General features: G+C 38.1%; 1 protein-coding gene across 1 annotated transcript in view; it reads left to right on the top strand.

The window, feature by feature from the left end:
- Positions 1-11,638, top strand: part of LOC126389240 (diacylglycerol kinase theta) — a 41,119-nt gene extending 29,481 nt beyond the window's left edge. Inside the window, exons 15-23 of the mRNA XM_050042814.1 lie at positions 1,188-1,303; positions 1,436-1,587; positions 1,863-2,011; positions 2,092-2,270; positions 2,604-2,704; positions 2,799-2,945; positions 3,035-3,146; positions 3,267-3,419; positions 4,905-11,638. Coding sequence (XP_049898771.1) covers positions 1,188-1,303; positions 1,436-1,587; positions 1,863-2,011; positions 2,092-2,270; positions 2,604-2,704; positions 2,799-2,945; positions 3,035-3,146; positions 3,267-3,419; positions 4,905-5,000 — 1,205 coding nt within the window. The 3' untranslated portion in view covers positions 5,001-11,638. The remainder of the gene's footprint in view (positions 1-1,187; positions 1,304-1,435; positions 1,588-1,862; positions 2,012-2,091; positions 2,271-2,603; positions 2,705-2,798; positions 2,946-3,034; positions 3,147-3,266; positions 3,420-4,904) is intronic.
- The last annotated feature ends 220 nt before the right edge of the window (positions 11,639-11,858 follow it).

Genomic DNA, 11,858 nt, shown 5'->3' with positions numbered 1-11,858 from the left:
ATAGGGACATCCCAAACAAATTTAATGTCAAGTTGTCATGACAAAGACATCTTCTGGTAATGTCATCCTGGTTAATGTCAAGTTGTCATGACAAAGACATCTTCTGGTAATGTCATCCTGGTTAATGTCAAGTTGTCATAATAGGGACATCCCAAACAAATTTAATGTCAAGTTGTCATGACAAAGACATCTTCTGGTAATGTCATCCTGGTTAATGTCAAGTTGTCATGACAAAGACATCTTCTGGTAGTGTCATCCTGGTTAATGTCAAGTTGACATGACAAAGACATCTTCTGGTAATGTCATCCTGGTTAATGTCAAGTTGTCATAATAGGGACATCCCAAACAAATTTAATGTTAAATTGTCATGCCAAAGCCAGCTTCTGGTAATGTCACTTTGATTAATGTCAGGTTGTCATAATCAAGACAACCCAAACAATGTCAACTTGTCATTACAAAAACCGAATGTCACTTAATGACAGCAGTCATAAACATTTATGACATGTACATAATGTTTATGACAAGTTCATGACCGTGTCATGTCATAGTCATGACAGTGTCATGTCACCCTTATGTAGATACCTTCAAGTAAAGTGTTACCATAATGTTATAGGCTAAATAAGACTTAAATTATAAGGTTCAAATATGTTTTGCAGCTCCAGACACATTTTGTATTTTTTTTTTTTTGGCCAAAAAAGGCTCTAGGAGTACTTTGAAGTAAGCAGGGGGTACTTAAGATTTTTTTAAGTCTTAATTTAAAACACTTCACTTGTGCATTATTTCTATCCCAGCTGACACTGGGTGAGAGGCAGGGTTCACCCTGGACAGACAACCATTCACACTCACATTCACACCTACGGACAATTTAGAGTCACCAATTAACCTGCATGTCTTTGGACTGTGGGAGGAAGCTGGAGTACCTGGAGGAAACCCACGCTGACACGGGGAGAACATGCAAACTCCGCACAGAAGGGCAATAATTCTCTTTTTAACTGCAACGCAGAGTGGATATCTTCCTAACTCCACATAAACCATATTATTGTCAGGTTGTAAAGTATTTGTAAGAAAGAATTTGTAAAGTAACGAAATTTGTCAGGTAGATGTAGTGGAGTAGGAAATACAAAATGGCACAAAAGGGAAAAGAACAAATACCTGAGACGTGTACTTATATATCTGTGTGTGCTCAGGTGCGGTGGCGTTGCAGATCTCGTGTTTCTCTGAAGCAGAGAGGATCTACATGTTGGCTAAAGACACGACTGTCAGCAACAAGACGCTCACTTCCCTCGTTATCCCAGAGATCTTGGTGAGAATCATTTCATAAAACTACAAACACTGTTTCTGATGCAAACACACATTACTTCTAACCAGGATTTTATCAGGTTGTGTTTTGTCACTAGAAAGGTGACTAAATATAGTTCTTGTGGATGTCTTTCAGCACAACCAGCTGGGAGAAGATGTCTGTCCCCTGCTGGTGTTTGTCAACCCAAAGAGCGGCGGCCTGAAAGGCAGAGAGCTCCTCTACAGCTTCAGGAAACTTCTGAACCCTCATCAGGTCTTTGACATTTCCAATGGAGGACCGCTGGCAGGGTGAGAGAAACAAACGCACCCTGAGAGTTTCAGGTCTGAGAGTCAGCGCTGTGATGTCACTGACATCCACATCCGAGGGCGGATGATTATTGTCACATTTAATTCATAAGGAATATCTCACTCGTAGATGACAAACAGTTTTCTCTATGCAAGACTTTTTAGTAATCAGATTACTTTAGAACGGCGACTGCAGCCTTTTTGATGACAGACGTCCTTACTGCGGTACAAAATCAAATGTTTCTGATGTTCCCTGTTCTTCTTCTTCTTTGATCCAGCCTCCACACATTCCGGGAGGTTCCCAGCTTTCGGGTGCTGGTCTGTGGGGGTGATGGGACAGTGGGCTGGGTGCTGGGAGTACTGGAAGCTGTGCGGCACAAACTGGTGTGTCGAGAGCCGCCCATCGGCATCGTACCGCTGGGAACAGGTCAGACCAGCACAGAGCAGCTCACTGACTCTGAGAGGTGAGAGGGTCAGTATCTACTAAAGTCTGTCTCGTCTCTGCAGGTAACGACTTGGCCCGTGTCCTGAGGTGGGGACCAGGTTACAGCGGTGAGGACCCCCACCACATCCTGGTCTCTGTGGACGAGGCCGACGAGGTTCTGATGGACCGGTGGACCATCCTGCTGGATGCACAGGACATTTCTGAGGACGGAAAGGACAACGGCTTCCTGGAGCCACCCAAGGTCTGGTCTAGGTCCTGCGGGACCGTCAGGAACATGTCATTAGGGTTTTATTAATCAGCCTCTCAAATCTGGAGTGCTGCATCTGTCTGATATCATAGAAATCTTTATAGGAAAATACAAAATCTGTGGGACCAAACTCTGTCTTAAAGGAGCAATGTGTAGGATTTAGTGGCATCGAGTAGTGAGCATTGCAGATGGCAACCAGCTGAAACTTCTCCCATGTGCCAAGCATGAACTCCTGGTCAGAATTCCTTTAGTGTCAATCGTTCTGGAGGTTTACAGTATATTTAACAGTAATAACGACGGGGTTAAATGTCTCTCTTTGTGTCTCAGATTGTGCAGATGAACAACTACTTTGGCCTCGGCATCGACGCAGAGCTCAGCCTCGACTTCCACCAGGCCCGAGAGGATGAACCTGATAAATTCACCAGCAGGTGACACTTGAGTTTATTCAGACACAGCTGAGACGTGTTTGTATAAAACAAAGACTTCATTTACATTCTGCTTCCTGTCTCCGCCCCCTCACAGGTTCCATAACAAAGGTGTGTACGTGAAGGTCGGCCTGCAGAAGATCAGTTACACCAGGAGTCTCCACAAAGAGCTGCAGCTTCAGGTCGACGCTCAGAACGTCCCGTTACCAAACATAGAGGGGCTCATCTTCCTCAACATACCCAGGTAACACACACACTAAACACACATCATTTACATATCACATCCTCACTGTGACCTTACACTGACACGTTCCTGTGTGTGTTTGTGTGTAGTTGGGGTTCTGGTGCTGACCTCTGGGGGTCAGAGGTCGATGGTCGCCATGAGAAACCAAGCATTGATGACGGCCTGCTTGAGGTGGTCGGGGTCACCGGGGTCGTTCACATGGTGAGAGAAGTCACAACTAGGGCTGTAACGTATACAGGAGTCCAGGTTTGGTGCAACTTTGGTACTGTGAAACAAACAAATAAATTGTGTGTGTGTGTGTGTGTGTGTGTGTGTGTGTAGGGCCAGGTGCAGAGCGGTATGCGCTCAGGGATTCGTATCGCTCAAGGGAACTACATCCGGCTGATGGTGAGCAAACCCATACCTGTCCAGGTGGACGGAGAACCGTGGATCCAACCGCCCGGACACATCATCATCTCTGCTGCTGGACCAAAGGTTTGTCCCTGTTGGGCACCTGTAGTTTGTCTTTTCTTTTCTTCCCTTTTTTTTCTGTCTTGCATCTTTCCTCCTTTCCATTTTTTTGTCCTTTTGTTTCCTTTCTTCTTTTGTTTTTTCAATTCTTTTTTCATTTTCTCGATATTTTATTGTATTGATGTGATTCATTTTAGTTTGGTTTATTCTGAGTGCCTTTACTTGAACTGGAGTTTGAGATACGCTGTGTGCACCTGTAGTTTATTTGTAGTTTGGTATTTTCTGTGTATACCTGTTGTGTGTTCGTAGTTTGGTGTAATTTATTTATACCTGTAGTTTACCTGTAGTTTCGAGTCTGCTATGTATTCATGGGATTTACCTGTAGTTTGGTATATTCTGTGTATACCTGTAGTTTATCCTTAGTCTGGCATTTTGTGTGTATACCTGTAGTTCATTAGTAGTTTGGTATCCTTACTTTCGTATATTGTGTGTATACCTGTAATTTATTTGTTGTTTGGTGTTTTCTGTGTGTACCTGTAGTTTATCCTTGGTTTGGTATATTGTGTGTATACCTATAGTTTATCCTTGGTTTGGTATATTGTGTGTGTACCTGTAGTTTATCCTTGGTTTGGTATATTGTGTGTATACCTGTAATGTATTTGTTGTTTGGTGTTTTCTGTGTTTACCTGTAGTTTATCCTTGGTTTGGTATATTGTGTGTATACCTGTAGTTTATCCTTTGTTAAGTACATTGTGTGTATACCTGTAGTTTAGCATTAATTTTGCATTTTGTGTGTATACTTGTAATTCATTAGTAGTTTGGTATCCTTACTTTCGTATATTGTGTGTATACCTGTAATTTATTTGTTGTTTGGTGTTTTCTGTGTTTACCTGTAGTTTATCTTTAGTTTGGTATTTTTCCGTGTGTACCTGTAGTTTATTAGTAGTTTGGTATTTCTGTGTATACCTGTAGTTAATTAACAGTTTGATATTTTCCATGTTTACCTATAGTTTATCCTTAGTCTGGTCTGGTATATTGTGTGTATACCTGTAGTTTATTAGTAGTTTAGTATTTTCCTTGTATACCCAGAGTTTATCCTTAGTTTGGTATTTTCTGTGTGTACCTGTAGTTTATTAGTAGTTTTTATTTCTGTGTATACCTGGAGTTTATTCTTATTTTCGGTGTATATCTGTAGTTTCTTAGTAGTTTGTTATTCCCTGAATATACCTGTAGTTAATTAGCAGTTTGATGTTTTCCTTATATACCCGTAGTTTATCCTTAGTTTGATATATTGTGTGTATACCTGTAATTTATTTAGTATTTGATAGTTTATGTATTTGCCTGTAATTTATCCCCAGTCTGGTATATTGTGTGTTTACCTGTTGTTTATCCTTAGTTTGATATATTGTGTGTGTACCTGTAGTTTATTAGCAGTTTGGTATTTTCTGTCTTTACCTGTAGTTTATTTGTTGTTATGTATACTCCATATTTCCTCTGCTGTGTCTGCAGGTTCGGATGCTGAGGAAGTCAAAACAGAAGCAGAAGAAGTCTGGTTCGAAGGACGGACGTTCTGAGAGTCCGTCCTCCAGAGACGGAGGACACTGACCAACCTGCCTGAAAATCAGTGTCGTGGATTTTACCTACTTCCTGCTGCACCTGGGAGGCCATTTTGGTGCCAGCTGTAATTTCACTCATGTAGCTGTGTAGCGATGCTGACGGGCTGCAGGTCAACTTGATTGAAGGAGGTTTAACGTTTACAGCCCGCACACGTTGGGAGGAAGAACTGGATCGCCTCAAGTTTGGTACAGTTGGGACCACATTTCCATCCTGCTGACCGAGCACTTATCACTTACAGATGGTTAATATTCAGAAACTAAATTGACTTTTGTACCTAAAGCGTAACAATAACATGTAATTCATAGATTAAAATTATTCTGCATAGATTAAGAAAGAGTTGACAATTTCTCAGTATGAATAAGCTTCAGCATTGAACAAAAAAGTTATAGTATTTAACAGAAGTGAGTTTCTGTCCAGATGTGACTGTATATGTACAGTAGGTAGCAGTAGACTCAGTGTCAGTTGATTTATTGTAGTAACTTTAGTTGTAAAAAGTAATGTGCAGCTATAGAGTGATTATGACCTCAGTGTTGGTCATATTGTCATTTGAGAATATGAAGAAACTGAAGTACTGAAGCACTCCTGAAGAGACCGACAGGCAGTTTCTTTGAGAAGCTGTAACCTCATTACATTAATCTTAACCATAGATCTCCTGGGAGGCTGAACTGGCTCTCTTCTTCTTCTTCTTCTTCTCTTGTGTAGAATTCTTTGGTAATGGTGGTTTTAGACAGTATTCATGTTGCAGTGAAGCTCCTCAAAGCTAATGAGCGCACAGAATCAAACAAGAAATCTCTAAAACCACCGTGCAGAGTTAGTGTGTAACCGGAACAAGAATCAAGGAACTGATTAAAAAATAAAAGTAAGATCAGACTGAGCTGCGGCAACAAGTTTTAAACTCAAGATAAAGTGGTAAAGCCTGAAGCACAGTTTGTATTTTAGCAAATGGGAAATGTGAAGCTTTTACTTTTACACCAACTGTAAATATTTGATTGGACGTATGTGTCCATGTTTCACGAGGTTTGTTTTGCCACAAATAATCATTTTGTTATAATATTTAGCACAAGACATCGATCTTGTGCATACTAGATAATAATGTGTGAACAAAGGATTAAAAAAATATCTTTTGTGATTTTGGAGACTTCATAGAAACCTATAAAAACTTGTGACATTATCGGATTTACACAAAATCTGGCAGTTGCATATCTGTATCTGCTTAAGTTAATCACTTCAAATACTTGCACTCGTACGAAAAAAATTGTCAGTCCTAGATCATGTATTTTGCGAAAAGTTAGAAGAAGTAGCCTATAAAACAAGAGACGCTGCCGTAAATAGTAGCACATAATAATTAAAAAAAACTTTACGTTAGCTGGCTGCTAAGTTACATAATTGACTTATCTGTTTGTCCAACTTTCATATTAAGATTGCAAAACATCAGCTGGAATGCTACAGATGTTCTTGCTACGATAGAAACTGTGCTGCAGGTTTACACTTGATTTTCAGTTTAAAGTTTTCAGCTGTGAAGTCTGACTGATTTTTTCCTTCTTTGTCTTCTCTGATAGCAGTTAGCTTGTAGAGTCTTAAGTGCATTTTATTAAACTGAGTTTATCTGAGTTTTCGAGCAGCAAACCCAAAATTTAAAAGAGACAAATTTTTGCTATTTTTGTAACGGACAACACAGTTGTTCGTAAATTCCCTCTTGCCCCCAAAGCCAACAGAAGAGATCACATTAGAAATTGAGCCATTGTAATCAAAGGCCGCACCAGTTACTACTAGCTAAATTACAGTGCCATATCTAGCCTGCAAGCTGGTTAGCAAAGCTAGCTACTTTGCTAGTATGCCAAAACAAAACTTAATTTAAGTAAAATGGCTGTAGCTGCGGATAGCACTCAAAACTGAAAGCTAGAAAACTAGCTCAGTGTTAGCTTAGCAAGCTAGCAAGATAGCTTTCTAAAACAAAATTAAAACAAATATCAATTAATTTCAGGAAGAACAAAAATGTAAAAAATGGTATAAATATAGTAAAATTGGGGGACAAAATGTGGCACTGCAATTAAAGATAGCACCAGACATTAGCTAGTAAACTAGCTACATTGCTAGCTAAATTAAACTAGAAACATCATTAGGTTGGCAGGCTAGTTAGCAAGCTAGTTTGCCAAAACTTAATTTGTGGAATAAATTGACCTGGCAAGCTAGTTGCCAAGCTAGCTTGCCAAAACAATATTAAAACAAAACTCAGTTAAACGTAACAATGAAAATGTAAATCAAGGGTATGAATTTAATAAAACGTGGGAACAAAATGTGGCACTGTTAATGATTGTGGCACTGAAATTATAGATCAGACATGAGCTAGAAAATTAGCTACATTAGCCTACTAGCTAATCTAACCAGAAATGTTAGCAAGCTACTGTATTAGCAAGCTCGCTAGATAGCAAGTTAGATTGCCAAAACTGAAATTTGTAGATTAAACTGAGGGTTTAAATAAACTTTCCTTCAATTACTAAAATGGGGGAACACAGTGAAGCTACGGATATCACTAGAAACTGAAAGCTAGAAAACTAGCTTAGTATTAGCTTGGCGAGCTGGTTGCCAAGCCAGCTTGCCAAAACAATGTTAAAACAAAATTCAATCAAACAAAAAATAAAAAGGTAAATTAAGGGTATAAATTAATAAAATGCCAAAACAAAATGTGGCACTGTGAATGACTGTGGCACTGGGATTATAGATATCAGACATGAGCTAGAAAATGAGCTACATTAGTCAACAGCTAATCTAAACCAGAAATATTAGCGAATAAAAAAAAAACATTGGCTAATTAGCTACTAGCAAGCTAGCTAATTACTTATACGAAGGCATAAAATTAAATTTATCACATTATTAGTTATTTGAAGGAATGAGTTGCAATTTGAGGGTAAAATTGCTCAATTTAGGAGACAATTTGTTGAAAAAATTCAGTGTATAACCAAATGTCTCAGCATATAACTTTGAATTGTCAAAATGATCATTTCCTCCAGAGTATGACTGTAAAATAATCATCATATTCCTGTAATAATAGCCATTTGTACAATATCCGATCTGCTATTCTAAAATGTTAACCTAAATTATTTTCTACAAGTTATTATTAGGTTTCTAACATCAATGCTGTTATTGCTCAAAGGTATAAAAGTGCAGATGCACAAGTTAATTTTGCTGCCACCAGGAAACTTTGCGAACATGAGCTTTAGCTGCCAGTTTGAACGCAAACGCCTCTTGACAGAAAGACGGAGGAGAATTTAGTTAAAGAGGAACTTCGTCCACATTCCCAGAGATGCAGAACGTTAAGACTCTGGGCTAGATCTTATGCTGAACGTCTCAGCTCTTCATGTAGCCACAACAGTATTTGATCACTGTACTCTGGTTGTAATATTTAGGTTTTTTTTTATTACAAGATCTATTATTTTTGACGTCTTTGGTGCTAGAATAATATCTCATAGTTCTGTGTTTCAAGATTCAAGGATCCTGGTTTTATTCAAAGCCTCAAACCAAACCCAAGTAGGCGGATGCTCATAGTTAATGAATTTATTTAATGAATTTAATAAATACAGATTACAGTGAGGGTTTCTGGCCTTGAATAAAGGACGATCTGATACATCAGAGGCATTAACTGTTCATTTCTATTGACTGTGGAGTAAACTGCTGAGCTTCATCAGTAGTCAGAGGTGTTTCCTACAGTCGACACTGTGTGTACTGACACGTAGCTGTGAGTAGTTTAAACTGTACACATAAGAGATACTGTCACAGTGTTTTATTACATGCATGAAGTACTGTAGTTCTGAGTGTTGAGTGTATTTACAGCAGCGTTTTATCTCCTCTTCATTCACACTAATGAGTCGGTCTGTCGCTGTTTAAGAATCACAACTGCTGGTTTTACATGTTTTAAACAATTAGGTGCATAAACTTCACATTCCTGCTCATCATTCTCCAAGTAATTTTAAGTCACTGTTTTCAATTTATTTCTATGAAAACCAGCTTGCAGAGACTTGAAACTTGCTGCAGAGATATTTAGTGATGTCACTTTTGTTTTTGAAAACTCCGCTTTTGTGCATTTAAGAAGCTCGACATGTAAGAGCTGACAGTCGCCTGCCAAGTTATTTTGTCGTGTAATATTTTTGCAAAAAGGCAAAACGATTCAAAGCAATGGTGGAGCACACATAGTTATTTTGCGGGTATTTGTTACATCCATTATTTTCACTTTTTTATTTTTTCATCAGAAAATCAAGCGCAGGATTCATGATTTTTGTTTTATTTTATTTATTGATTTATTTTGTAGGGCCACTTCCTTTCAGTTTCGTCCACCAGTTTACTGGTGACAGACCACAACAAAAAATGATGCATTCGAATACTGATTTAGACATACTGATTACCGAGGCAACAATTGAAGCCTCGAATTACCGTAAAACTTCAATTAGTAGCCCGGGCTATTATTTGCTTAAATCACTGAAATCAATGGGCCTATATTTGGGACAGGCCTTTAGTTCCTTTCACACATAACTGTTGCTCAGCAAAGATCAGGAAATACAATCACATTGTTTATTTAAACCAGTATGAATATTACATGTTTAGAAATGAGGCTTCAGATAATATATCAGTACTGAATCATTCATTTGATCTAGCTGCAACAGACAGCGCATCACAGAGTAAGAATTATGACGGCACCCAGCATATCGACACAACACCACTTTATCCTGTTAAAACAATCCTCACAACTTGGATTCATTTTGATGAAAAACCCTTTTGATTCTTTTGATCTGAGGAATATGAATAACTTACAGGGTAATCGAGGAATGGACACATAATTTTAGGTAGCCAACAACCTGCTTTTACACTTCCGAAGAACTTTTATTATAAAAATGAACTGCTTGGCAACCAGACCAGGCTTCTAATTGAGACAGGCCTTTATTTGTTAAAATGTGTAGCCACACTGGGGTAGTAAAAGGGACTGGGCGTTTAATTGGGACTAGGGTTTTAATTTAAGTTTTACGGTATTAAGGTCAGCCCTATTTTTTAGAATGGAAATGTTGATTTAAACTGTAAAATCCCAGCTTCCTGAAATGCACCTTCTTCTTTTTTTTTTTTTCCGGAAGTCCCTCTTCAAAAGTGTGTTAACACTAGATGATGTTGAGCCTCTGAAGTTCAAAAAGATTATATATATATTTTTTTTTTTTCGCACTAGTTATTGTCTTGTTCACACAGGTTATAAGAAAAACACCTTTTAGGACTTCAAGTCTCTGTTCATATGATTATATGAAATGAACTGAAATCATCTTAAAAACTGTCACTATGATTTGCAGGAATATAAAGTTCACTGGCTATAAAGCTAAAAGATGCACAACCAGCAGTTTCGTCATCAGACTTAAACAAAAAACAAAGCACAAAACATCCTGCAGCTGATGTTCCAACACTGAAGATGAATTTATTTAGTCCAAAGTAAACACTCAAAGTGTTTTCGCCATTTATGACCTAAGAAAGTCCAGACTGAAGAGAACTAACGGGGTTCATTTGGACAAAAATGAATGACGACATCAGATTAAAAGTAGTGTCGAAAATATAGACACAGATTTGTCACCTGAAAGATGAGTTCCCAAACGGCCAAAAAAGAATCAGAAAAAAGAAAACGTAAAATCTCCTTTTACGCTCAAATAATGAGCAAATTAAGAATCTAAAGCGACAGTTTATGATGTCATCATATCTTAAAACTGTTTTTATGGCTGCATTATTCCATCAAATGGAAAAATTGTGCACGTCTGCTGAATCATTTTAGACCCAGATTTAGTTTTTTCAATACTTCTAAATAAATCTTCACCAAAATTTGAATGAAAGTTTGGTTGGATTGAATAAATGGCGGACATACCAGAAACTGAATCAGCAGAATTTCAGACTAAAATCTTTTCTTAATTTGTGCGCTTTTTGAGCAGATATTTCCTCGTGCATCCAAAACAGTCAGATTTCTGTAAACCCTAAATGTTTCTGTTTCTCCACACTCCTCCATCGATGACATAAACTACTTTCATTTGTCGTTGAATGTTTAAAAAAAAAAGTGCTTTTACGTGATCTTTCTGCTTCTCTGCGTCCGTCGTGCCTCATAGTGTCAGACTCACCTGTCGTCACTAAGCCCCGCCCGCCTGACAGCAGGCCAGGTGGTGGTTCGTCCTGCAGGTGGAGGTCTGCGTAGTGCCTCATAGAGAAACGCTTCGACACCCTCAGTGCTCTGATGTTTAACGTGAGTGTGTGTTAACATGTGTTAACGCGCGTGTGTGTTTCCTGTGTGTGAGCTAACGTGCCTCCAGATGTCATCTAGATTTTTCTTTTTGCTGTAACTATGTTCAGTTTTATTACCTGAAGTTTTATTGAATAGAAGATATGTATATTTTTGCAGACAGAAGCTGTTTTTTTTTTCTATTTTAGTTTCAACTGTAAAGTTTTAACTGTAAATTGCACTAATTGTTCTACAGATGCTCTTAGATGTGACGTTCAGGTTATTATGAATGTTGTAACATTTAAAGCTGAATATATAATAGTACATATATATGTTTAAATAACTGATTCTTATATGTGTTTAATCACAATAAACTAAATACCATCTAAGAACTAATCATGGTGTCTGTCATGTTTCTCTTTTAACTGGTGACATCTGCAGCGTCATTGACAGTGGTGTAAAGTAACAAAGTACATTTACTTAAATACAGATTTGAAGTATTTGTACTTGAGTAATTTCATTGAATGCTGCAGATATTCTTCTGTTTACTCTTCTATATTAAACTTTGCAGACTCAGATTATTACAACATATACAGTCAACTAATAAATTATGT

Source organism: Epinephelus moara, chromosome 4 (assembly GCF_006386435.1).
Source record: "Epinephelus moara isolate mb chromosome 4, YSFRI_EMoa_1.0, whole genome shotgun sequence".
Classification (NCBI taxonomy): domain Eukaryota; kingdom Metazoa; phylum Chordata; class Actinopteri; order Perciformes; family Serranidae; genus Epinephelus; species Epinephelus moara.
Note: the sequence above shows the minus strand (reverse complement) of the source record. Positions and strands in the feature narration are given on the sequence as shown.